This window comes from Halichoerus grypus, chromosome 12, assembly GCF_964656455.1.
Source record: "Halichoerus grypus chromosome 12, mHalGry1.hap1.1, whole genome shotgun sequence".
Lineage (NCBI taxonomy): Eukaryota > Metazoa > Chordata > Mammalia > Carnivora > Phocidae > Halichoerus > Halichoerus grypus.
Window position 1 is genome coordinate 41,548,759 of NC_135723.1, and position 27,902 is coordinate 41,576,660.

At 37.1% G+C, this 27,902-nt stretch overlaps 1 protein-coding gene and 1 long non-coding RNA gene across 2 annotated transcripts in view; one reads left to right on the forward strand and one right to left on the reverse strand.

Annotated features, from left to right (window-relative positions):
• COL28A1 (collagen type XXVIII alpha 1 chain) overlaps nt 1-27,902 on the reverse strand; it is a 158,376-nt gene that overhangs the window by 107,056 nt on the left and 23,418 nt on the right. Inside the window, exons 9-13 of the mRNA XM_036064440.2 lie at nt 26,204-26,248; nt 23,558-23,602; nt 22,418-22,471; nt 7,957-8,025; nt 6,782-6,850 (exon numbers count right to left, since the gene is read on the reverse strand). Of these exons, the coding sequence (XP_035920333.2) occupies nt 6,782-6,850; nt 7,957-8,025; nt 22,418-22,471; nt 23,558-23,602; nt 26,204-26,248 (282 nt within the window). The remainder of the gene's footprint in view (nt 1-6,781; nt 6,851-7,956; nt 8,026-22,417; nt 22,472-23,557; nt 23,603-26,203; nt 26,249-27,902) is intronic.
• On the forward strand, nt 12-26,240 carry LOC118518024 (uncharacterized). Its single transcript, XR_004908413.2, has 3 exons — nt 12-134; nt 1,633-1,719; nt 26,071-26,240. It is a non-coding gene; the product is annotated as an uncharacterized LOC118518024 (long non-coding RNA).

Here is a 27,902-nt window from a genome sequence, read left to right on the forward strand (position 1 = left end):
GCATTGAATTCTGTTTACACGTGTTTTAATTTCTATCCTGATACATTTGGATTCAAACTTGAATTCTTTCAAGGACTGCTTGAATCCACTGGACGTTTATGTGCAAATGGGAATCCTGATAGCATCACATTCAGGTGAGGCACGGTTTTCGATCTCAGTGATTCAAATTAAGAAGTCCAGGTAACTATTGCTCAGAAGGGCACTCAGGGAGGTGCAAACTTCTCACAGAAGGAAAGAAAAACAACACAATCTCAGGCTTTGAAGTGGGCTGGCAGGAAACATACTAATTGAAAAAATAAAAGGCAACAGCAAGATATTCACTTGAAGTAGGAATTTTTAAAAGGCTACAAATTCTCCCTCTCTTTATTCTTGGCCAGAAGGTCACAAAGTAAAAAAGGAACTAACAAGGATCTTAGAAGCACAAACTGGAGCTTTTCCCTCTAAGCGATCTAAAAAGATAATTAGGGCTTGCTTGGCAGGGAAGTGAACCTAAGATGATATAAAGTCGACTGAGTTGCCCAGAAACTCCAAAGCCAGCACACTGCAGACACTCTAAACGATCTGGGGGCTCGATACGCAATAATCCGGGGTAATATGAGAGGCGCTTTCTCCTGAAGCCTGGTAGCAGACGTAGGATGCAGCATTTGCTAATCAGTGACCAATCATAGTTATGGAACTGTAAACAAGAAAGCTAATTGTATCTCATGTCAAATTTTTTTTGCCTTTCCCTAAATATTATATATTTTAAAAGACAGTCTTCTTCAGTATTTATGCATCACCAATTTCATAAAGGCTTTAATTAAAGGAAAAAGCTAATATTTAATTCCATTTAAATTGCTATGCTGATGGGAAACCTAGCTTTTAACAACCCAAGACCTTAATCAAAGCACTAATATCCATGACAGCTTGCTCTAATGTTAGAGAGATTAACTAGGGGAAAAATAAATATAAGCATGAAAACTAGATTGCAAACTAAAAAGGCAAGTGCCTAGTTAACATCATGTAATTTAACAAAAAAAAATTGACAAATTATTCCTCTTTCCCAATGATAAAACAAATGAAAATAACACAATTTACATTAAATGCAAAGAAGTCTTTTTCCAGTTCACTCAATTTTTTTTTTCCCATTCATTCAGCAAATGTCTGGTGGGTGCAAGGCCCCGTGCTAAGTTCTAGGAACAGCAGATAGACCTGCTCTCTTGTCTCATAGAGCTTACAGTCTTTCATGATAATTGAAAGCATATTATGGTGTCATATGGACCAGGGTTCAAGTCCCAGCTCTGTTGTGTGTTAGCAGCAGGATCTCCAGCAAAGAATTTAATCTCTCTAAAGTTCAGCATCTTCACCATAATGGTGGTAACAATAGTACCTACCTCAACCACAGGAGTTAATATAAAGGTTAGATCAGAGAGACGTAATGTTCTTATATACTGAGCACGCAATAAATATCTGCTATCACTATCAAAATTATTTTACTTGAATCTTGTGATTGCGAAGAATGTCCTTTCAGGGCATGTTTATGAACAGGGTAGCTTCAGAGTGAAGGGTTTACAGTAGGCAATATGACAATACAGAGAGAGGACTGCTGCAGAGCATAAACACCGAACCCTTCTTCCATCCCTGCATTTCTAGAGTCCGCCAGCCAAGGTGAGAGTGAAAACAATGGTGGTTTTGAGGAGCCATGTGTTTCAAGCTGCTGAGAGCCAAGAACTAATACTCGTGAGTACTCACTTAAAGGCATTAAAAAAAGCAGTGATTCAAGGTTTAATTACTACACACTGTTGGAATAATATTCCACATCAAAAGTACATTCTCATATTTTCCAGCTAAACCGAATGGAAGATGAGAAAGAGCAGGTACTTGGGGTAGATGAACTGTACTTTATCACAACAGTACCGATGGATTATTTTTAAAAGACAGAAATGCTTCTATAAAAAACTCACGGTGTCCTTTTCAAAAGCCATGAGAACCAATCATAATTATGGCATATTTATTTGACTTCTCATGAATGCCTCTAATTAAAAAAAAAAAAGTGGAGGAATCTAATTATCAGTTAACAGTCTGATCAGTGAAATGCTTTATTTGAGACATTAATGAGATAAAATGTGATTGTCCATTATCTTATTACTTGTTACTTTTCTTAATCTCACTAGTGTGGATAATCAATAAAAGTGGTTTTGCCATACATTGTAAGCATTAAAAATAAATATGCTAAATAATAATAAAAATTTCCCATAATATTCAAACAGTACCATCTATGTAATTTTTAACTCCAAAGTATTTACAGTTCTACTTCAGGGGGTATTTTTTACTAATAGTGCTCTGAATATCCTTGTACAAAAACAAAACAAAACAAAAAACCCTGAAACCACTTGAAATCATTCAGACAAAGAAACAAACATAAAGGACTTTCAGCAGAACCTTTTTCAGTCCCAAGGTAAGTCTTTATGTTACTTCTAAGTAATTAAAAAACTCACAACATTGGGTTTTTATTAGGACAGTTTGGTGCAAAACTTTCATACATTATTTGCAATCCACCCCACCTTTGTTATGATTTCAGTTCCCAATTAAACCACAGATGTCACAATGTCACTCTGATTTGTGTAATTGTGGCTTGGAAAGCAAACAAAAAAGAACTTCATGTTCTGGCAGTATTATGAAAACTCTCTAGCTACAAACAAAAAGCCAAGTAATACAAATTTTTCTTTAACATGAATTTTAAAGGAGGTCCAAAAATAAATAAGTAAGGAATAAATAGGAACAGCAGATTCCTATGTCTAAGTAAGGGAAATCACAGGGCTCCAAAACAAAAAGAGAGAGGAACGCTGGGGTGGTACACAAAGAAGCTGATGCTGTGTCTGTCCTGGGTGGAAGAGTGTGGTTGTGTGGTGGAAATATGTCTAGAAAAATCTAAGCTAGAGAACCAGAAGCAAGGATTTTGGCTCACTCAATGGAAAATAAGGAGAGAATTAGAGCTGAGATAAAGCTCATAAAGCTAGGCTCTGTGCTGGGCATAGAGCATGCTTAAGATTCTCTCTCTCCCTCTGCACCCCACCACCCCCATGCATGTGCTCTCTCTCTCTCAAAAAAAAAAAAAAGTCTACGGTCAGTGTATTATTTTTAGGGTCAGGTGCTGATACTGATGACATTTCAAGCTTGTTAGCTAAGAACACATGTTAAAAGTTCAATAATCAGGGGCATCTGGGTGGCTTAGTTGGTTAAGTGTCTGATGGCTCAGGTCATAATCTCAGGTCCTGGGATCCAGCCCCTCATGGGCCACATCAAGCCCCCCATCGGCTGCATTGGCCCCCCATTGGGCTCAGCACTCAGCCGTGAGTCTGCTTATCCCTCTGCCTCTCCCCCACCGCTCTCTCTCTCTCAAATAAACAAAATCTTTTTTTTTAAAGTTCAATAAGCATATATACATGTAGATATACGTATACACACATGCGTGTATAAAAAGACATGCATGTATTCTGATACATATATGCTTTCTAATTAGATTTTTTTAATATTGAGTTTTGAGAGCTATTTATACAATCTCAATATAAATCCTTCATCAGATATGTGGTTTGCAAATACTTTTTATTGGTCAGTAGCTTGTCTTTTCATCCTTTTAATGGAGTCATGGAATAAACATTTTCCACTTTCCAGGAGTCCAACTAATCAATTTTTTTATTTTTTGGATCATGTTTTTGGTAACATGTCTAAGAAATTTCCACCAAGCTATAGTACCAAAGATTTTCTCTTATGTTTTATTCAAAAGTTTTATAGTTTTACATTTCACATTTAAGTCTATGAGCCATTTTGAGTTAATTTTTTATAAGGGGTGTGTGAAACTTACTTGAGGTTCAGTTTTTGGTATATGGATATCCAATTGATTCAGCACCATTTGTTGAAAAAGTTATCCTTCCTCCATTGAATTGTTTTTGCACCTTTATCAAAAAATCAGTGTGTGGGTCTGTATCTGGATCCTCTATTCTATTCCACTGATCATGTCTCTATGATCTACCAGAACTGCACAATCTTGATTACTATAGTGATGTGAATAAAACCCTTTCTTCAACTTTATTCTTCTTTTTGCAAATTGTTTTTAACTATTCTAGTTCCTTTGACTTCCCATACAAATTTTAAAATAATCTTGTCCATATCTATAAAAACATCTCACTGGAATATTTAAAAAGACTTGCATTAAACCTTATATCAATTTAAGCAGATTGACAGCTTTATGAAATCAAGTCTTCAATCCATGAACATGGTGTGTCTCTCAATTTATTAAATATTCTTTTATTTCTTTCATTGGTGTTTTGTAGTTTTCAGGATACAAGTCCTACACATGTCTTAGTAGATTTTTACCCAAGTATTTCTATTTTTTAATGGCTATAAATGCTATTATATTTTAAATTTTTATTTCTATGTGTCTGTTACTAGAATATAGAAATAAAATTGATTTTGTCTGTTCTTTGTATCTATGGGATTGGTTTGGTTTTTGTTTTGTTTTGTTTTTAAGGTTCCACATATAAGAGAGATCATATGGTATTTGCCTTTCTCTGACTTATTTCAGTCAGTATAATGTTTTCAGAGTCCATCCATGTTGTTGCAAATGACAAGACTTCATTCTTTTTTATGACTGAATAGTAATCCATTATATATATCGATACATATATCCAATAGTAATCCATTATATATATATATATATATATATATATATATATATATATATATAAATTTCTTTATCCGCTTATCAGTCAGTGAACATTTAGTCTGTTTCCCTACATTGGCTATTATAAATAGCATTGACCATGGGGGTGCATATATCTTTTCGAGTTAGTGTTTTTATTTTCTTTGAATAAATACGCAGAAGTGGAACGGCTGGATCATATAGTAGTTGTAGTTTTAGTTTTTGGAGGAAACTCCACATTGTTTTCCACAGTGCCTATGCCAAATTACATTTCCACCAACAGTGCATGAGGGTTTCCTTCTCTTCACATCCTCAACACTTGTTATTCTTGTATTTTTGATAATAGCCATTCTAGCAGGTGTGAAGTGATACCTCATTTTGATTTTCATTTTCATTTCCCTGGTAATTGGTGATGCTGCGAATCTTTTCATGTACCACCTGGCCATCTGTACATCTTCTTTGCAAAGATATCTATTCGAGTCTTCTGTCTGTTTTTTGTTATTATTGAGTTGTATGACTTCTTTATATATTTTAGATATTATCAGATATATGATTTGAAAATATTTTCTCCCATTCAGTAGATTGCCTTTGTATTTTGTTGATGGTTTCCTTTGATGTGCAGAAGCTTTTTAGTTTGATGTAGTCCCAACTTGCTTATTTTTGCTTTTGTTCCTTTTACTTTGGGTACTCAAAACATCATTGCTAAGACCTATGTCAAGGAGCTTACTGCTTATGTTTTCTTCTAGGAGTTTTATGGTTTCAGGTCTTACATTCAAGACTCAAATCCATTTTGAATTAATTTTTGTGTATGGTATAAGATAGTGGTCCAATTTACTCAACATCATTTTTTTTAAAGATTTTATTTATTTATTTGATAGAGAGAGACAGATAGTGACAGAGATAGCGAGAGAGAGCACAAGCAGGGGGAGAGGCAAAGGGAGAGGGAGAAGCAGGCTCCCCGTGGAGCAGGGAACCCGACGTGGGGCTCGATTGCAGGACCCTGGGATCATGACCTGAGCCAAAGGCAGACGTTTAATGACTGAGCTACCCAGGCACACCTACCCAACACCATTTATTAAAGTAAGACTGTCTTTTCCCTGTTATATATACTTGGCTCCTTTGTTGTAAATTAATTGACCATATACGTGTGAGTTTATTTCTGGGCTCTCTATTCTGTTCCATTGGTCTATGTGTCTGTTTTTATGCCTATACAATACTGTTTTGATTACTATAGCTTTGTAATATATTTAGAAATCAGAAAGTGTGACGCCTCACCTTTGTTCTTCTTTCTCAAGATTGCTTTGGCTATTCAGGATCTTTTATGGTTCCATACAAATTTTAAGGTTGTTTGTTCTGTTTCCATGAAAAATGCCATTGGAATTTTGATAGGAATTGCATAGAATCTGTAGATCGTTTCAGGTAGTATGGACATTTTAACAATATTAATTCTTCTGATCCAACCCAGTTATTTTTATATGTATCTCAGTAAGTAACTTACTGTTCTTTTCTGGGAGAATAATGATTACTTGAAAAGTTAAGAGCATTTCTATACTAGGATAATCATGTTTTATTCATTTCTTCTCCAGATCTCTTTTGATAGAGACACTTTTTTTTTCTTCTGCAAAAATAGTAAACTTTAAAGCTACATAAGCTAGAAGCTGCAAATAACACAGGTATTACCTGTCTGCCTTCATCTGTCCTAGCTTTAGCGTATACTCATAAGCTAGGTAATGAGCAACATCCTTATTCTCAATGATTTTCTCATGGTTCCAGGAAAGTCCTTAGGCCTGAATCCAGTTCTCCTATCTCCTAGGAGATTTTGACACATGAGATCTCTTTCCTTCTTGGACAAGCTGATTAATCTTGTAAGAGATTTCAGTAAGAGAGAGCCAGTTGTACATATCATGTGGTGGGGGGGTGGGGGGCTCTATTTCAAGTGTTATAAAAAATAACACTTGGATCTGGCCCTTGCATATTTATTGTCTTTTTTATCCCAAAAGATGCAACATGGGCTTAGTTTAGCCATTTAGTCTAACCACAAAGGGCACATAAGAACTATATTTGTCCTTTTTATTCCATCTAGAGTTTCTTGCTACTTACTGGCTGGCCTGGCTCCCCAATGCCAATCGGTCCTGGTGCCCCTGTTCTTCCTTCCTGACCTCTTTCCCCCTAAGAGAAAGAAATAATCAAGTGAAAGTTTGAGTTTTTAAATAAAGAATAAACATAGCACAAGATACTCTGGAGATTTCAACAAAGATATATTCCAAAATAGTCAAGCTTTTCACATTCATAAAGATAAAAAAAAAATTCTGGAGGAGGAGAAATGGCTTAAATTTCAGTGAACAAATTACTCTAAAATGCTCATCATCCCTTCTTGTGTAAGTGCAATACACCACTTTTAGCTTTCAGAAGCTATTGTGTGTGTAGCAATTGGCAGGCTGGACTGCATTCAATTCATTTGGGTTATTGAGAGGACCAAGCTAACAATGCTTGTGCCGTTCCCTGCCCCTCTCACCACCATCCTGGAAGGCCACCCTCTCCTTGTCCCCACTCTGTTCCATTTTACCTCTCCTTTCAGTTCTGTTTCACCCTTCATCTCCTTCAGAATCTTTGTCCAATCACTCTGCCAATACAAACTCCACCTTCCCTGGAGTCTCAGTATGCTTATTGTTTCAATTCCATCCGTGGTGATACTTGATGACACCAGAATTGCCTGTTTTGTTTAGTCCTGCACCAAAGTCTTATTGTCCCAATGACATAGAAAAGCCATTTAAAATAAGCACTTCTGTTCCATGACATCCTGCATGATGCAGAGCACTCCAGGGTGTTGGGTGTTGCAGTACTTTCTAGTTCCCTACAAACCTTTCTATCAACACTTACCTATTCAGTGTTATGGTCCTTCTGGTTTCTGCCCCTCTCTGCTTCTTTAATGTGAACAGGTGATAGTTTATATGTTAAGATGTTTCACATCCCAATATCATTTTTGCATGTTAACATTTAAATTCCATGAAAACTCAACAGAACTAGATGTACATTGACAAAAGTTTGGCAATTGGAGGCAAGAAATATTTTTCATTTCCATCAAATAAAGATACATTGATTATTCTTGTGGTAACTGCCCCAGTGTCCAAGCACCCACCCAGACTGTAAGTACCTTCTACAGGCAGCCTCCTTGTGTCTAGAGGGCAAAGCTGAGCAGAGTTCACATCACAGCTTCCCCAGCCCCTGCAATAAATTCAGTACTCATCAATGAGGAAAAAGACAAGAATTGTTACCTTACTTCCTTGCTGTCCAATACCAGGGGCTCCTGGAGGACCATAAGGACCAGGGGGACCTGGTTCACCCTGGAGGAAGAAACAGTTATGCCTTAGGTCAACTCAACAGTATTTATTGAACAGCTCTTAGATGTAGAGTGATGCAGTAGGAGCTTTGAGGGCAACAGTGAAATCTAGGACATAGTCACCGCCCTCAAAGTGTTTACAATCCAGCTGGAAGGACAACATACATCCGGGGTTGAATTAACCACTGGACGTAGCAGGCACAATATCTAGGGTCCATGAAAATGTTTCCATGTTAATGTTTAAAATCAGAATAAAAAATAATAATAATGAATATATAACAATGTATCCAGTCTGGATTAAATTTGTCTTTATGCCAACTCAGTTGTAATATATAATTTTTAACGTTGTTTTATGGAAAAAGAGGCCCACAAAAACAAAAGTTTTTCGGATCCTGCAGCCCTCACTTGTTTGCTCAACAAATCTTTATTCTGTGCTTCTGACAGACGCATTTGTTTCCTACCCAATAACCATTCCCTCTCCTCTTTCCTTCCCTGCTGTTAGAACTTTGAACGGCTCATGTCAATGAAAAGCTATTCTTTACACTCAGGGCTGTAGGATGAATTGGTTCAATGCAAGTCTAGAATCTCTTTGCCACTGGTTGGCCCTTTGGCTCAGTTCCAACAAATGAGATATGGGGATGTTATTAGGTGCAAAGAGAAAGCTTTTGCCTCTGCCTCTTCTTTCCTAGTTGGAGATATGATAGCTATCTTGTAACCACGAGGTAACAGTCTCTCAGATGAATGCCAACCATTGAAGAGGATGATACAGAAAAATATTTTGAAGTGCCCTAGCTCCTGGAAAACCTCACTGAACTTGATCAAACAAAACCTCATTGAGCTACCTACCTTCAAACCTTCAGTTTACTGAACACAAGAATTCTTATGGTGCAAGCCACAATTAATCAAAATGTCCGTTACTAGAAGCCAGAAGCATTTTCAGTTAATAGTCCGCTATGTGGCAGGCCCATCCTAGAATTCAAGCATCACAGAACTAAATGAGACTGAGGCACTCAAATTTCTACATTTCACAGGTGAGGAACCAGAGTCCCAAAGAGGTTATGTGGCCTGCCCAAACTCACACCTCACTATCACCCGAAGGTACACGGCTCTGCAGGTTTCTCAAATTTCCAGTCATGCGGCATGTAGGTAGGGGAAAGGAGAGTGGCTATTGATTTCTTTTTTTTTTTTCTGTTTACCAAAATAATGTATCTTCATTATAGAAAATTTGCCACATATTGAAAAGCATGCACATAGAGAAAATTTTCAATTAGCAATAATCGCGCCTCGGATAAACCTACTACTAATTTCTGGTGCATTTCCTTCTAGTTCTTTATGTACACACATACCTCTAATTTATGTGAAGGAAGATTTCTGAATACTCTCATGTTTGAGTTAATGAATCCTTGGTATTTAAAATTTCATCCAACTTATAGATTTCTCTCTTCTCTTCATCCTTGTATTAATCAACAGTAAAATGGGACAAGAAGTTGAGACAAACCTTCTCCAGATTGAGTGGAACAAAAGAATTTTCACCAAAGTTAAAGCTCAATTTTCCCTGGAGGCTTGTGATTTTGAAGAGGACTCTTAGTAATGAAAGTAATGTCCTATTGATATGGTAGGGGCATTACTTTAACGAAGTCTGTGGACTTTGATCAATTGCAAAGGGGGAAAGAGGGAACAAGAAGAAGGGTCAGAGTCAAATCAGCTCCCTAAAATCATAACAAAGAAAACCTGTCTCAAAATCAGTTAATTGTGAGAGTTTAGGATGCCTTGGCATTTGAGTGGATTGGATCTAAAGGTAACTTCAGTTCATTCTTTTAAGTATAAGTCAATATGGCAGATAAATCAACTTGAATTTTCCCTTTAAAATTCAAAGTTGTACTTATTTTTCTATGTATATTAAATTTTCTGGAGTAGCCAGATAATTGCCCTTCTTATCTGTCACGTGTTCTTGGCCACAGGATTTCTCCACAAATAATATCAGACATAAAGGTTCTCCCAGATGTGAAGCTGTTTTCTTGATCTCAAAGTTTAAGTGCTAGAGAATATTCAGTTTCTTAATTTAGATTCCAAATTTTCACTTCCAAGAAACTTTTCCTTACAACTTTCTGTGCCACAATCTTGTCAGTTATACTGCGTGTGGGTGACGGTTTCCATCGCTCGGCAAAGGAACACCAAGCACTTACTCTGTGGGCAGTAATGAAGTAAATACAGAGAAGTTTATGACATTGTCCCTAACCTCAAAGGACTAGCTTAAGAGATAAAACACACCATTAAAATAATAATAACATAAGACCCTAAGTTCCTTATTCTATTCATTCCCTGCCCCTTTTATATTATTTAGTTCTGTAATGGATCAGAAGGCTTTTAAATATTATGTTATGTTATATATACATAGTATATATTTGAAGGAGAATTTGAGTTTTGTTTTTTTTTTTAAGATTTTATTTATTTATTTGACAGAGAGACACAGCGAGAGAGGGAACACTAGCAGGAAGAGTGGGAGAGGGAGAAGCAGGCTTCCCGCGGAGCAGGGAGCCCGATGCGGGGCTCGATCCCAGGACCCTGGGATCATGACCTGAGCCGAAGGCAGACGCTTAATGACTGAGCCACCCAGGCACCTCGAGTTTTTTAAGTAGTGGAAGCTCTGCCCTACTTGTACTTTTTTGTATGTTTGATCTAAAACAAACAAGAGCACAGGTTGGTAAGAAGGTTTCCTCTAAATGAGGACAAGGAATTGGTTCTCTTGTTAACTTGAAATATGTGAATCAGGAAAATCAATAGGAGAAGCAATTGTCTTGCTCTCAAACCCATGAGCTTCCGAAGCAACTGTCTTACCCTTAAATCCATGAGCTTCCTTTAGCTTTGGTCAAGCACCAATAGTCACTGAGCAATTTCTCAATACTGCCTTTTTAGAGAAGGTACAGGGATCTGAAGGTTATAGAGGGATCACTTTCCCTTACCTCAGCACAGCTCAGTAATAACATATCTTTACCTTTCAGTTGTTTAAATTTATTTCTAAGGAGCTTAGCATCTCAACATAAGGCCTACAGATCACATTGGCCTACAATTAATGTTTATCCCATTCATATTTCTCTTTTCCCTTTCCTACAAAGATTCCCCAGATGGTAAAGGAAATGGTCTTGATTGTAACATACCATCACTGTGTAAGACAGAACAGGAAGAGAAGAATCAGCACTCTACTCACAATGATTTTTTGGAAGTTCACCAAGGCCACATAGCCCATTATTCCTACCCCAACATTCACCAGGAAGCAAAAGCACACAGAGAGAGGTTGAATGGCCCTAGTGCTACTTGTTATTTCTCTACTTCACTTTCTTTAACCATCAGAGGCATATCCAAAGAGGACTGAGTTAAAGTGGATGGCCCTGGGGGGGTCTGTTTCTCATGACCTCCAAATGAGTATAAGAATAGGTAGGGACATTGAGGAAGTTAGGAAAACCACCATTTCCTCAGAAATTAAGGATGCCTATGCTATGGGTCTCAACATTGAAGGAAACCAATGTCTAATAAAACCTAGTATTTCCAAGCACTGCCCCGATACTTTATATACATTATGTCACTTAATCTTCTAATAATCTTAGGGAATGGGTATTTTTTTCCCTATTTTATGATGTGGGATGTAATCACCACTTTTTAATCCATTTTTCAGCATGCACAGAATCAGAAAAAGAAAATGGCTTTTTTTCATTCAATCTAGTTGAATCCTGGCTCTATAATTTACTAACAGTTTGAGCTTTTGCAAGATCCCCATATGCAAAATGAGGATAATTATATCTACCTTGCAGGGCTGCTGAGAGGATGCAAGATATTGTCTATAAAACATCTAAGTCACAAGTAGTCACATGATAGCTGTTTAATATGTGTAGATTCAATTGTTATTCACCAGACTTTCATTGAGCACCACCCTGGCACTGAGTACCCAGTTACATAATTATAGACATAAACCAGATTACACCTGCACTTTGTAGACACTTACAATCTGTCTGGAGAGATAAATGAATATAAAAGAAAATACAAGCATGTGAATTAGCTATAATAAAGGTATTAAGAGAGGATGTAAGACTCAGATGCAGAAATGTTTGATTCTACCTTAAGGAACTGGAAAAGTTTCGTATAGTAGAGGAGATATTTGCTCTGAACAAAAAAAGTAGAAATCATATCTAATCTGGTAGAAAAGAAGAGGAACAAAAGTTCAGGAAAAGGAAAGAGTATGAAGCATAAAATGATGTGAAAATTTCTGGGGACAATAAGCAGCTCTGTGGGCTCAAGTGGACAAGAATAAGGCAACAATAGAGTCACTGTCTAGAGCAGCACCATCCACTAGAAATATACAATGAGCCACATATGTAATTTTAAATTTTCTAGTAGCCACATTAAGAAAGTAATAACATATTTTACTTAACTCAATATATCTAAAATATTATCATTTCAATATATAATATAAAAATCTTATTAATGATTTTATTTATTATTTAACACATGTCTTTGAAATCCTATGTGTATTTAACAATTATAGCACATCTCCATTTAGACTAGCCACATTTCAAGGGCTCAGTAATCACATGTGGCTACTGTATTGAACAGTGTTTGAGGAGGCCAGAGGCTTAGGTCAGAACCATGGAGAGTACCAACAATTAAGTGGGGTGGGAGTAGAAGAACACACAAATGTCTTGTGGGGAGTTAAGGAAGGCAGTGGCTGAGAAAAAGAAATGGGAACTCCCAAAAATAGTGTGATAGAAGTCAGGAAAGAGAATTTCAAAAGGAACTCATCATCTCCAAAGACAAACTCCTACTCTCCCCCTCACAGACCTGATCATCTTCCAGCATTCTCTGTTTCAGGGAAGAGCACCACAATCCCTCCATGAGTCAAGACAGAAGAAGGAGTCATTCTTGACACCTCTCACTCCCTTACCCACCATGTGTAATGCATCGCCACCGCTTTTCCATATGTCTTCTAAATCTCTTTCAAATCCATCTACCTCTTTATTCCTCTACTATGCCTCTTCAGTCTACCTCAAATTAATATCACCTCTTGTTTAGACAACAACAAAGTCTTTATTACCGTACACACATCCATTGTAGCACACTTTAATTTATTCCCCCACTGCCGCCAGCGCAATCTTTTAATTTTAGTTTGATTTTATTTAAAAAAAATTTTTTTAAAGATTTTATTTATTTATTTGAGAGAGAGAGAGAGATCGCAAGAGAGAGAGCCCGAGCAGTGGGGAGAGGGAGAAGCAGGCTCCCCTCCTGAGCAGGGAGCCCGACGTGGACCTCAATCCCAGGACCGTTAGATAGAGCCCGACATGGAGTTTGATCCCAGGACCTTGAGATCATGCCTGAGATGAAGGCAGACGCTTAAACAACTGAGCCACCCAGGCACCCCTTAATTTTAGTTTTATTTTTAATCTGAGTGAAACCATTCAAGGCCCTTCCCTTTGTGCCAAGTGGAAAGACAGAGCTTCTTAAAAGACCTGTGAGCCCCTGCATGGTGTGGTCCCATGGGCTTTCCAGTCCCTTCTGAAACTAGTTGCTTCTTCATTCGCCACCCTAGCAGCATTGGCCTTTGTTCAGTTCCTTGTACTTGCCAGGCTCCCTTCTGCTGCAGGATCTTAGCACATGCTATTCTATCTATATGGGATGTTCTTACCTCCCTTTTTTCCTGGTCAACCCTTATTCATCCTTCAAATCTTACTTTAAGCAGCACGGCTTCAGAGAATGCTTCTCTGATCAGGTTAAATTCCTATCCTAGACGTACTGATAGCACCATTTTCTTCTTTTTCTCAGTATTCATTATAACTTTGTATTTAGTTAATATGTCTTCCCCTAGATTGTGGGGAGGATGCCATGTGACTTTGCTCAGCTTTGCACTGTCAGTGCTTAGCTAATTGATAACATTCACTCAACCATCCAGGCAGCAAACATTTACCAAGCAGCAACTTCGGAACAGGTGCCAAGCTAGCTGCTGGAGGAAACAGGAAACAAAACAGGTCTTAGCTAGGGGGAGTTGAGAATCTGGAAATGCTCCTTTGGAGTTCCATCTGATTTAGTTAGGTTTTCAACCAAGAGCAGCTATATATAAATTACATAGTGATATCAAATACCTATTATACACAGTTTCTCCTGCAAACTTACCCAGATAAAATTAAACATTTTTTTTTCAGCTGAAGGAATAATGAATTCCCAATAGATGGCCCAAGATTACACTGTATGGGAAGTTCAGCTGGAGAAACACAACATGCCTTATTCCTGGCACCAGCTCTAACCAAAGTCAACATCTTTCCTTGCCCTAAGATAACAAATAATGAATGGTTGTCCAAGACTGAATTTTTTGAGGGCAGAAATTTACTTTTTCTTGAATAATACGATTATGAACAATTTAATCATACTTTGGGGTCTTAACATTAGAAAAGACATTTTAGCAACTTCTTTTTTTTATCACTTCCCAAATAAGTATAGCATCAACTTTAATATCTTAAGTCTTCTGACAAATATTCTCATACTTTCAAAATGGAGGAAAATGGTGGATGATTGTGCTGCTTAAAATAAGATTTGAAGGATAGGTGCAGAATGATTTGAGTAGGGCCAAGATACAGTCTTAGCTGAAACTCAATGCAGTGATGACTTCAGACAAAGGTTTGGGAGAAAAGTCAAGAAAGGTACTTTTTTAGGGGGGAGGGGAGAAAGAAGCCAGTGTTGGGAGGCAGGAAACTAACATCTATCAAATACTTGCTAAATCAAGCTCTATTTTTAGTACCTAATTTCTCTTGTTTCATTGAAGTGTTATAAGTGGCTTATTTTAGAAAACATTTCAGCCTAGACTTTTTCTACATTATAAAAAAGCGTTGTCAAAATACTTAGCTGCTTAATTATTATCAACACATATGGCACTTACTATGATTAACTCATATAATCTTCAAAACAACTCTTAAGAGGAGGGTACTATTAACCCATTACATGAATGAGAAAACTGAGGCCTAGGGAGGATAAGTAACTTGCCCAAATCACAGAGCTAATACAATATAGGGCTGGCTTTGAACCCCAGCTGTCTGGTTTTAGAGCCAGTGCCCTAACCACTGTGCCAGACTGCCTCTTGAGACTTTTCAGTTCTTTTCTTGAATGAGTTCAAAAATCACTTGATCGCAGACTAAATTCCTATCTTTGTTATAGGATGAAAACACAAAAGTCAAATAGTTAGAATCTACCCACTGTGGAAGATCCACCATATGAAGACAAAGGATCTCTAAAATAAAATGCAAGCCGAAAGAAAATATACTTTTACAAGCCAATTCACATGTCATTTCAGGCATTTAAGTCTACCTGGATCAGTGTTGTCACTAAATTAGTGGTAAGGATAATGTAAATTATAATCGTCAATACTGTGATCACATAATCTTGGTCTACATATAAATCAGTTACTAACCAACTGCACTGAGTTTTAAACCATCATTATTTCAAATCCCAAACTGCAATCTGTTTTGAATACCATCTACTTGGGTAAGAGAAAAGACCATAAATCCACCTATTTATGCTTTCCAAAGAAGAAAAAAACTCCATAATAACAAAAAATCAGTGAACATGTAGTGAAAATTGTAGTAGTATACCAGATTTTAGTAACGCAACTCATTTTCTTGATTGTTATTAGGTTAAACCACATGAAGTTGATAATATTTTAACCCGTAAAAATGACATTCATATGGCCAACCTACCAGGAAAGTCATACTTCATCATATTTAATAAAATCTAAGGAATTGTATGTCATTATCCCTAAAAGGAAGGACTGCTTAGCAGCCCATCAGGAGAGCTTTTAAGAATCTCAGCTCTGGTCGACACTCCTTGGACTTTTACCACAATAAAAAAGCCTTACCCTTGGAATAAACTTAATATTCCCTGTTGCGATGCTATTGCAATTTACTTGAATTGGGGATATTGATGGGATTTTTTTTCTTTTTTTTTTTTTAATTCTGACATCCCTCCGAAGACCCTGCAGTAACTGATTCAGTTCCATGTTAGTGCCCAGCTTGACTGGGCATGTGGGTTAGACTCAGCACCTTTACAATAGCAGCATTTTGGGGTTTCTTGATTCATCAGAGTTTTTACCTTGGCAGTCTCTGCTCACGTGTGCCCACATGCTTGCATGCACACACACACACACAGTCTACCCCTCCTGCTGAGAACCATATGCATCGGAGATTTGGGAACGAAAATCATCTGCCTTGAAACCATTGGCTGACATCCCACATGTCCTGGCAGCCACTTCAAGTTGTCACTATCAGTTGTCTCTTGTCAAATGAGTTAATAAGCTCATGTAGAGTCCTGGTGGGCAGATGTGCATGTAGGTCAAAGCCCTCTCCACAACAATTGCTGGATTACTCATGATTTTTTCCCTTTAATTAAGCCCAGGACAGAAATAACATTTAAACTTTGACATCTCTGAAGAGAAAACATTCACATAGTTTGGCAGCTTGGCTCCAATCTTCATTCAACCGATATTTATAATTAAAATTGTAAAGGGATTCTTCCCTTTACACCGCTATCCACTGAGCAGTCACAACCTTGTTCAAAGTTGTTAGCTGCCCGGGAAACCAGAAGGCCCATCATTGGTTTGGGACCGTTGGAAAAGCTGACACGTTCAAGTACCCTGACTTAAAATGCTTTATGTGAAGCAAAAAATAGTCATTCTGTTAAGAGAGCCGTGAACTTAAAAAACTTTTCTCTTTGATTAATTATTCCACCCTAGGAATTGTTGATGTCTAGGTATGTTTCACCCAGTTTGCTTCCCATCAAGTTATAAGGAATTATACCCTATTTCAAATCATGATTTTTTTTACAGTTGAAAGCAACATCATGATGTCAGGAGATCGTTAGGTTTTTGAATTGTGTTGAGAGCTGAAATAAAACTACACAGCATGCTTGTTTGAGGAAGAAGTTTAAAATTCTTCATAGTTGTTTGTATGTGTGGTGTTGAATTATTTCCAAACCATAACTGAAATATTAGATACGTTTAGTAAGTTGACCTTCTAAAGCTGCTAAGCTAATGTTGAGTCGAATCAAGTATTTAATGAACAAAACAAGAATGTATTTTTAAAACTACTAAATCTTCGTTAATGATGATTCTGTTCCAGCAACAATAGTGATATTATAGAAAACATAAGACTCTAAGTTGTATATTTGAAACTGTAAAAAAAAAAAAAAGAGTCCCAAGTCTTCTTGCCTCTCTTAGAAAAAAGTGGAAGTACAGGGGCACCTGGGTGTCTCAGTCTGTTAAGCATCTGCCTTCGGCTCAGGTCATGATCCCAGGGTCCTGGGATCGAGCCCCATGTCGGGCTCCCTGCTCAGTGGGGAGTCTGTTTTTCCCTCTCCCTCTGCCCTTGTCTGTCTTTAAAATAAATAAATAAAATCTTTTTTTTTTTAAAGTGGAAGTATAAGAACACATTAGATTATTAAATGCACAAGAAGCTTTTGATGGGTTATGTCAACACTGTCCTGTTTCCCTTTATTATCCCAATATCCTGGAAGAACGGTCAGAATTCCTGGCTATTGTATCCTTCTCCTTTGTCACGTCCCCAATCTCTCTATCAGAACTGCTCCCTTAAAGATTTCCAATAACTTCAAAGTTGACAAAAAAATAAATGACTCTTTTAGGCTCTTGCCTGTTTGACTTCTCTACAGTAGGATACTGTCAACAACTCATTCCATTTAAATACTCATCCACCCATTCATTCAACAAATCCTTCTTTGTTGCATATAATAATTTTTTCTCTCAGATGTCACAGTGGTGCTCCTGACCCATTGTCACTGGATCTTCTGCCTTGGATTTTCTTTTTTAAACAGTGAAGGACCTGCCCATATTTGTCCAATTCTCTTACCAATGGTTCATAGCTGAAACAAGGCTAGCAATGTTTAAAGGTATAATGCATGGAAGCTAACAGGAAACTACCAGCTACCAAAAATCTGTGCATGGGCTTTCGCAGTAGCTATTACAAAGGTTACAACAGCCCTCTTTTTAAAATCAACCTCTTTTCATAGGGAATTTTGAAAAAAACAGGATGTTTTGTAGAGGTGTTTACTAAGTTTCAACTTTAGGATTTGTACATTTAGTTCTTATTTACTTGACTTCTTCCAAAGAATACCAGCTACTTGAAAAATACATACTGTGCTTGGAAATCTCAAGAAATGAGATGAAACCTTGACAGAGTTGGAGAAGGAGGAATAGGGTGTCGAAGAATCATGGTGTGGTGCAGAACCATGGAGTGGTTTAACTATTTAATTTGCCCTCACTCTTCTTGAAGCATAGGTTCCATTTATTCATGGATACGAGGTCCTTTGTCCATTTTGGATGGATGGGTTAATGCTTGATTCACTGGAGATTATTTACCCTCACCATATCTATTTATTAAACTAGACAAGACTGGTGCTATCTCTCTGTGGGTTTTTTTTTGTTTTTGTTTTTGTTTTACATCTCAGAAGTAAAAGTGAGTTAAGACAAAGTCTCATATATAAAAGGACTTTGAGTTTCTCACACTTGTGTGTAGTACAAGAAGAAAAATCTTAGGGGAGAAAAACCCTGTAGGAAATATATGAATGTCCTGGAGTAAAACAATGGAAGAGGTTATGAGAAGTGAGGTAATTCATCCATTAAGATGAGTTAATACAGAATATAATATCATGGTCTTTTTAATTGTTGGAGGATTAATATGTGGTACTTTGACTTGGGAAAGCGTATCAGGGCTATTTCCTAGTGCTCTTTGGCCCTAGCACGAAAGCTCTTGTACTAGGATACTCCATGTAACAAGCTATTTTCTGCTCATGCCACAGTGAGCATGCCCTCCTCCCAGGAGAACAAAGAGGGTCTTGGAAAGAGCTGATGTGCATGAGATTTGAGAAGAAACACCCTTCCAAAATAACCTCAGAAAGACATCAAGAAATGGCAAAAATTACCTAATGTGGGTTTGGCACACCCAGCATTCTACTGTGTTTATTTGTACAAAACTAATTTTGTAACTTGTTCTCTGTGATTTGAAAGCCCTGCCAATCTTGAGCCATTTTTTCTAGTTATGAGAGGGCCCATTCTAGGACCAGTTGGGATTGTAACTGAACCATCACAATAACCCTTGGAAGTCGGTGTAGGGCTCTTTAGGTACTCAATTTTTACTCAGATAGAGCACCGTGCTCTCTCCAGGGTTATAGCATTTTCCATTTGGTCCCAGGGATAAGGCCCTTGTATGATTATGATGCTAATTGGTTTTAGAGACTGATGGGATGTTCTTCTTATGAATGTCACTGCATGACCTTCATATATGGGGGAGGCTGAAGTGGCCTCAGAACATTATAACCAAATAGAAATGCACTTCTCAACAGACTATTGTTTCCAGCCAGAGTACAAGAGAAGGGGGACAGATGTAATTTCCATACTGTCCAAAAGAAATGCATTTATCTCAGGTCAACTACTCAGGAAATTCAGCAATATTCCTAAGGAGATAAATATACTATGGTGGTTAAGAGCAGACTGGCTGGGTTTGAATCCTGGCTCTATCCCTTACTAACTATACAGTCTTGAACCCATTGCTTAACCTCTCTTTCCTTGAGTAGCCTAATCTGTATCATGGGGTTAAGACTAGATCATGCCTCAAAAGGTGGTATTATGTTAAGTGAGTATTTAGAACTATATATCTGTACATAATAAATATACAATAAATGTTATCGATTATTATAGAAGTTTCAAAATAAATAATCCTCCCTGTGCTCATTAGAAAATACAGAATTACTAGGTCTGAGGGAATTTTTTGCACAATTTGCAATAGCAATTTCTTAAAAACATTTTATAATAAAATGGTAATGTATGAAAAGAAATATCATTATAAACGTATTATTTCCAGATTGAGGAAAAAAGAGTATACTAAGTCTTCAAGATGTAGAAGTACATTCTGAGACCCAAGATGAAATTATTCCTGGAAACCTGGCTTTTAAGATGATATACTAATAAATGTATAAAATTTTAAAAAATTTTAATGATCAATGCAATATGCATCTCTGGTTGACAGATCCAAAGAGAGGTAGAAATTAATAATAGTCTTGAAGTACGAGTCAAGAGACTACTAAATTTGTGACCTTAAACCAGAAATATTACTAGAAGGAAAAAGAAAAACCCACTCCCACTTCATTTGCTCCCAGCAACCCAGAACGTTTTCTAGAAATTGACATCTTTCAATTCAATGAGCTTTGTGTATTCACCTGGCAGTGAATTTTGTGATTAAAACCCAAGTGGTAATTTTATATTATGTATCCTTTACCATAATTTTTTTTTTAAGATTTTGTTTGTTTATTTTATTTGAGGGGGGGTGGGGCAGAAGGAAAGAATCCCAAGCAGACTCCACACTGAATGTGGAGCCCTACTGGGCTCAATCTGATGACCCTGAGATCATGACCTGAGCTGAAACCAAGAGTTGGACACTTAACCAACTGAGCCACCCTGGTACCCCCTTAACCACAATTTAAAAAAAATTTTTTTTAAAGAAGACCTTGGAAAATTCATGAAAAGTATTCAAATACTTAGGATGATGTGAAAGTCAAGCATGAAATGTTATTACCTCAGAAAATTGTAACTTCCCCTAAACACTCAACTATATTTATTCTAAGACTTAATGCACTGTTGGAATTAAAAGCTAAATTTTGTTTAAATAACTTTCTGTTGGGTGCCTGGGTGGCTCAGTCTTTAAGTGTCTGCCTTCAGCTCAGGTCATGATCTCAGGGTCCTGGGATCGAGCACCAAATTGGGCTCTCTGCTCAGCAGGGAGTCTGATTCTCCCTCTCCCTCTCTGTGCTCTCTCTAACTCTGGATTTCAAATAAAAAGAAAATCTTAAAAATAAATAAATAAATATATACATACATACATAAGTTTATGTTAAAAAAAAAAACTAAATAGTAATTGTATGAGACATGAATAGAAGTGAGCAAATGATGGCACCTTTTGATGGACTGCCACTAACCATCTCCCAAAGCTACCTGCCCTGCTCCCAGCCCTCCATGGGTACTCTCCAAAGCTGATGAGTCTCACTGTGCCTCTGTCTCAGGCAAGCCATGTGATATCCAGATTTCACTTCTCATTTTCCAAAATGAAAACTTTGGGCCAGTATGATCTCTAACATCCCTGGCAGCTCAAACATTCTATAATTCTATCACTGTTGCAAACTCCAACCCCGATCCCTGATTTTAAGCCTCTTTTTCACAAATATGAAAATTATCATCTTAGGTAACCAAAGAATCCTAGAAAAAAGCGTGGACTATCAAAATATTTTTTTTCTCGCTTCAGGATCTTATCCACAGCCAAAGCAATTTTATAAAAACTTCTACTCAGTATTCAAGAGATACATTTCTCTTCCCCAGAGAAAATTAATCATAGGCAAGGACTGGAAAAGGCAGTTTCCCCAGATGAGGCTTAAGCACACTCCCGCTAAGAAGCTCATTCTATTTTAATTTGCCAATTAAAAGTGGCCTGGGAAATCACATATTGTCATTATCTCGTTAAAAATACTATACTTGTCACTCTCTTTCCTCTCTCTGGAAAAAGAACACTCACATAGCCCAACTGCTCCCCACAGCTTCGATTTGATAGCCCCCTTAAAGGACTGGCTTTATCTAGGGTCCATTGGGGATGGCACCTTCTGCTGTTCTTGCTACCACAAATCCCACAGATCTCCAGTCACTAATGACACTATTTATGGGATATTTACTATATCCATGATATTTACTAAGCATTGAGAAGAGTTTAAAAGGTACTAAAAAGCTTGTTTTCAGCAAATTAATGGCCACCTTCATTAGAAAACAGAGCCTTATAACCAGGTCTTTTAAATATCCCAGCTATAGCATCTTTGGGTTCTATTTGGCTCTTATTCAACCCCTCCTGCTGTCTTGCTTGGTTATCCGTGGAATAACATTACAAGCACGGTACTGATGGTTGAGATTACTCCCCTGTAATGATTTTTAAAAGCTTGATTTTTATTGGCATGACAGTTACAAATTTCCTTCTTTTATAAGCTATATATTGAGTTGACATCACATATGGGGAGATACAGTGATTTGTTACTACTTTTCAGTTTCTAGTGAATCATAAAATGACTAAAGAGCAGGAGTAAGAAGGAAATACTGCAAAGATTCTGAATAATGGCTCGTATTTAATAATGTGCCTTTGAATAATATAATAATATAATATAATATTATAATAATAATGTAATAATAAATGATAAAGCTATGTATTGCCAAATTTACATCCTCGAAGAGTCCACTGACTTCTGCTTAATAAAAACACACATCACTATAGCTCACTAGGGGAAAGGCACTCTGCCTATCTTTAATCAAAGGGTATGATTACCTTATTGCCTTGATATCCCTTCGGGCCTGGATCCCCTGGAGGTCCACTAATGCCCTGCTCCAAGGTGAAAATCAAGAATTAGTTCCCTACACAAAAGGCCAACCAAGAATGAATCGTTCATTACGATCCCTAGAGATGCTGAGTTTAGAAGTCGGACTATATATCTCGGACTTACGTTAGGGTTACATGTGACTGAGAAATGGAATGAGATAAAATTGCTCATGTCAAATAGGCAGCTTCTAAAATAGTACTTAAGCTGAGAGCAAACATTTATTCACAAGGTGTTTGCTTTCGAAGCCTGTGTTTCCAACCTTATGCCTGTGCTGGACACCCTTTGTGAAAAATTTTGAATGAACAACAATTTTTTTTTAATATCTAAGTCATTTGCAACTGAAAGTTGGAGCTTCTAATGACCCCGTGATAACCAGAGTTACTGCCCTGCCCCAATACAATTCTAGGCCAAAGCAAAGGAGTTGATGGTTAACTAGATGCTGTCTAGGAAATCTTGGGTCAAGTTATAATTTTCAGTAGACTTTTTGAAATACTGAAATTAACTCCTCATATACACACCCTCCCCCCATGAAAACTTTAGAGTAGGCGAGTCCCCAGGCTGGGGAAAAAAAACTGATCTAAATTATTTTTTGAAATCAATGGAGTATGCTTAACTTAAATGCCTTAAGGAATTATTCCATGTTATCGAGCATTAAGTACTTATAATGATGGAACAATACAAATACTGTAATTTAGATAAAATGCATAGTTCTTCCAACTACATTACAGTAGCAAAACAAAAATAGTTACATCTTGTTTGTAATTGCTTTAGATTTATCTATCTTCCTACACCAGAATTTTTAAACTTTTATCCCTCTACTAAGTAAACTCACCTGCCGGTACCTATCTTTGGAGAGCCTGAATTAGTTACTCAAAATATTAGGGCGGTGATTTCCAAACTTGGTTGCACATTGCAATCACCTGGGAATCCTTAAAAGTACCGATGCCTGGCTTCAATCCTTAGACATTCTGATTGAATTGGCAGAGAGAGCAAATGGGCACAGTGGGTTTTAAGAGCTTCCTAGGTGATTCTAATCCTATTATTTTAATCTAATCTAATCAGACATAGATTTGGTTTAGCCTCCTTACCTGAAGTCCTCTGGGTCCCTTTGGTCCATGTGGTCCTAAGGATCCCTGTGGAATAAAATTAATGGTAAGTTGCTCTAAATACCCATCTTCAAATGCAATGATTTTAGGTGAGAAGAAGGGAATGTGTTCTCAGTAATGGCTAATCTTCCCAGGTTATCCAAACAGCAAAGCCAACGGATGCATTATTAACAAAATGATCCTAGTTAATAAGCCAACTTGAGGTCAAATTTTCCTTTAGTAAACTCCATGAAAACACCATTTTAGATGTAAGTCCTTCACCTGTATATTGAAATTTTGATCAGAGTAAAGAATTTATTTCTTAAGATTCTTCAGAAAGCAGTACACTTAGTGGAATATTATTTCTTTCCAACAAGGCAAAGTCAGTTCAATTGACAATTTAGTGATTTTCCACGATGTCTAGATCACTCTTTTGCCCATCATCAAGACACACAACTTGACAAAACAGTGTTTATACTCAACCCTCTTTTAATAGAAAAAATATTTTAATATGTTCCATAACTAGGAAACCCTTTAAAATTTATTTTTATGAGAATATAATATAGTCTAGTCTCTCACACATTTTCCTTTTTTTCTTACCAAAATACAACCTGTTTATAACAGACATACCTTAGCAATTATAGAAAAAAGCAAAAAAAACAGGGAAAAAATCACACAGAAGCAACTGCTATTAACATTTTAGGCCTATGCAATAATTATATTTCTTTAAATAATTTGAAAAATAAATAAATAAATACATAATTTGATTAAAGGGCATATACAACTTTGTGCCCTTCTTATCTGGTCTTCCATTGTATCAAAAATGTTTTTCCATGTCATTAAAAACTCTTAGTAAATGGAATAATATTCAAGAATATGAATCTATCATACTTTATTTCCCTAGTATTGACATTTAAATTATTTCTGATGATTACTCTTTTAAACAGTATTATAAAGAACATCTTTGTGTATAAATCATGTCCTGCTTCTGATGGACTCCTAAAGATGATGTTCTGGAAGAGGATGACAGACAGAGACGATGAGCACATCCAAGGCTCTCTCACTCTCTTTTGTGGCTCACACCATACATTGAAAGAAAAAGCAAAACTTCCCTTCATAGAGTTTGTTCAGATTTCCATTCCTACTCCCTGAGTAGAGAGAGTGCATCTTCACCTTACAGACTCCGCATCAATGCTGAGTATTATATATTGTCTCAATGTTTGCTAATTTGACAAGTGAAATAATATTTTAATATGTTAATTTCACTTATCTGACTGCTAATACATTTGGATTTTTTTTCTTTTATTAGCCATTTATATTCCCTCTCTTGTGTCTCTTCATGTTCTTTGTATGTTTGACTTATAAACTTATATGAACTCTTCCTGTCAAGGACACTATATTTCATTGACTCTAGACATGCATTTTTTTTTCAGATTTTTACATCTCTGACACTAAGATATGTCTTACAGTCAATTGCATCTTCTGTTTATAATTGGCAGCACTTTTTCTTTTTTTTTGGCACAGAAAATAATAGGGCATTTAAGAATCCCCGACATCTTAGTCAATGAAATATGATATTAACTCTTCGTCAGCCATTTTCATTTCAAATAGTTTTCACAGTTACTGTTTAACTTTTCATTTTTGTTCTTCTGTGTCCCTCCTTTTGTATTTTCAAGTCCGTGCCCGTCTCCCATTTTCAATTATCCTCCAGGCAGAATCTATTCATTACTACAGTTTCATTTTGCCCAGAGATAATTACCAAGCCTACATTTTTCAGATCCACCTGGACTTTAACTCCACAGTACTTTAAACACTTTCACAAAATCTCAAGCTATTTAAAATGCTTAGTTACATAGGCCGGTGTCATTATCTTATTCTCTGCTTTTCACCTTTTGCCTGTTTTTTTTTTTTTTTCCTTAGCTCTCTCCCATAATTAAAATATAGATATGGAAAGAGTTGAGTATCTTGGTAGCATGCTGTTAATAGTTCGTAAATACACTGAAAACTATTTTTACTCTGTACGTTTTTGGATCCTTTGTCATTAGGCTTCAAACGTACTCTCTGTATATTTCTGGTCCATTAAGGAACTCCTTAACATATTTAATGTTGTCTCCAGTTTAAATACTTTATTCATATTTATTTTTTAGCGAAAGGTAAATACCTACCCAATTGCCTGTGGCTTGCTGCAATTTCAAAATTTTGAACCCCTGTCTCTGCCTAGTTCTGCCACATTATTTATAATTATTTTGTTAACTTATCCCATAGAGTTCTTCACTATTTTGGAAAGTGCTTGCTGTCAGTGTTTACATCTGAAAACAAAAATTCCATTTTTACCTGATTGGAGCTTGAGTTGACTTTGCGGGTTAAATTATTCTTTTCGCCATAACATTCTGTAGGCCTGGCCTCAAAGGTTAGGGTGCCACAAAGCAAGATCTTAAAGGTCCATAGGAAAGGCATATGGGGGCTCCATTAACTAAAGTTAGGTATGGCTTTGTTTTCTGCTTCATGTTTTACAGATGTGAAAATGGAGCCAATAACTTCCCAACTGCAGTAGTGTGAGCCAGGTAATGCATCCCAGGAATTTCCTCTTCAGGAAACTCAGCCCCAAAGGGATCACAGCTGTTAACATTTTAAAAACATGTTCCTTACTTTGTCACCTTTTATTCCTGGTTTGCCACATTCTCCACTTTCCCCCTGAAAAATAAATAAATGAAATAAATAAGAAGGCATTTGCAGTTATTCGGGGTTAGGATTCTTAAAAAAGATTTCTTATGACATAAGCAACCTGATGGGTTATACACAAGTTTATTTGGGCATTGCACTCTGAAAAATTTTATCCATGAGTCATTCTTAACTTAACAGAATCAAATCCGCGACACCACCTAGTGAAGCTTAACATTATTGAGAGGTGGATGAAATTAAAAGGAAAGAAACAAAGGTTTACTGAGCATCTACCATATGCTTTTTGTGTGTGTGATTTGCTTGAATCCATATCACGGCTCAATGAGATCAGTTTTACAATTTTATTTTGGAGATGAGAAAACTTACACTCAACAAGATAACTTCTCTCGATCAAGTAGCTCAGACTCACAGTCCCTATTTTTTCCACAACACAATACTCCATCCTGAGTACCAACTTTGATCAGTTAGTAGTAAGAAAAAGGTCCTAAGACCATGCCATGGCTTAATGGGGAAAGGAGCCATAAAGACTTGGGCAGAGGGGCGGCGCGCCTGGGTGGCTCAGTCGTTAAACGTCTGCCTTCAGCTCAGGTCATGATCCCAGGGTCCTGGGATTGAGCCCCGCAACAGGCTCCCTGCTCAGTGGGAGCCTGCTTCTTCCTCTCTCTCTCTGTCTCTCCTTCTGCCTCTCCCTCTGCAGCTCCCCCTGCTTGTGCCCCACCCCCTCTGTTAAGTAAGTAAAATATTTTTTAAAAAAGCCTTAGCAAGAGGGGACGGGCAGGGTGGCAAGCACACTGTTACTTCCCGTCATCACACTCTCCTGTCCTGCCTTTCCTGGAATAGCAATGAAAAAAAGAACTAACATTTAAATTATGCTTTACAGTTTATGATCAATGTTATTTTGCAGACGTAATCTGTTAAGCTGCCGTTAACTGTCTGACGTAGATATTATTAGCCCAATTTCACAGACTGAGGATTTGTGATCCCAAAGGTTAAGTAACGTGCTCATGTAGAAGGCGAATTGGGACCTCTGAATACTAATCCATTGTATCAGACTTCTAAGACTTTGAATAATTAGAACTAAAAGGTAGCAAAGGCCATTAGAAAAATGACTAAAGTTAGAATTTTCAAGGGCTTTCATATTTTTTTTTTCTGAGCCTCAAGGCAATTCCTTTTTAAAATGTTTTATTTGAGCACAACTGACACAAAGGGTTACATTAGTGTCAGGTGTACAACATAGTGATACAACTTGTCTATACATTATGCTCTGCTCACCACCGTGCAGCTACTATCTGTAATCATAGGACACTATTACAATATCACTGACCATGTTGCCCCAAAGCAATTCATATTTTTAAGAAATGGCAACTCAACTGAAGAGCTTAAATGAGTTCCTTGCACGTACATGCTAGCCAGTGACTCCTAGCCCTGTGCCCTCGCTACCGTCTGTTTCTGCTGCTGCTTTACCGTCCACATGCTGTAAGGCACGCTACTCAAAGCACCGCCACACAGTGACCTAAGAGACTTGCACTACGGTGAACATCAGTGCCCTGCCTCCATTAAAGAAGACACGCGGTGAAAAATGAATGTCAACGAATAGTGTATTTAGTGATAGAGTGGATTTATATTCCGATGCGAGCTTTATCTCATCACAAAATACCAACAAGCA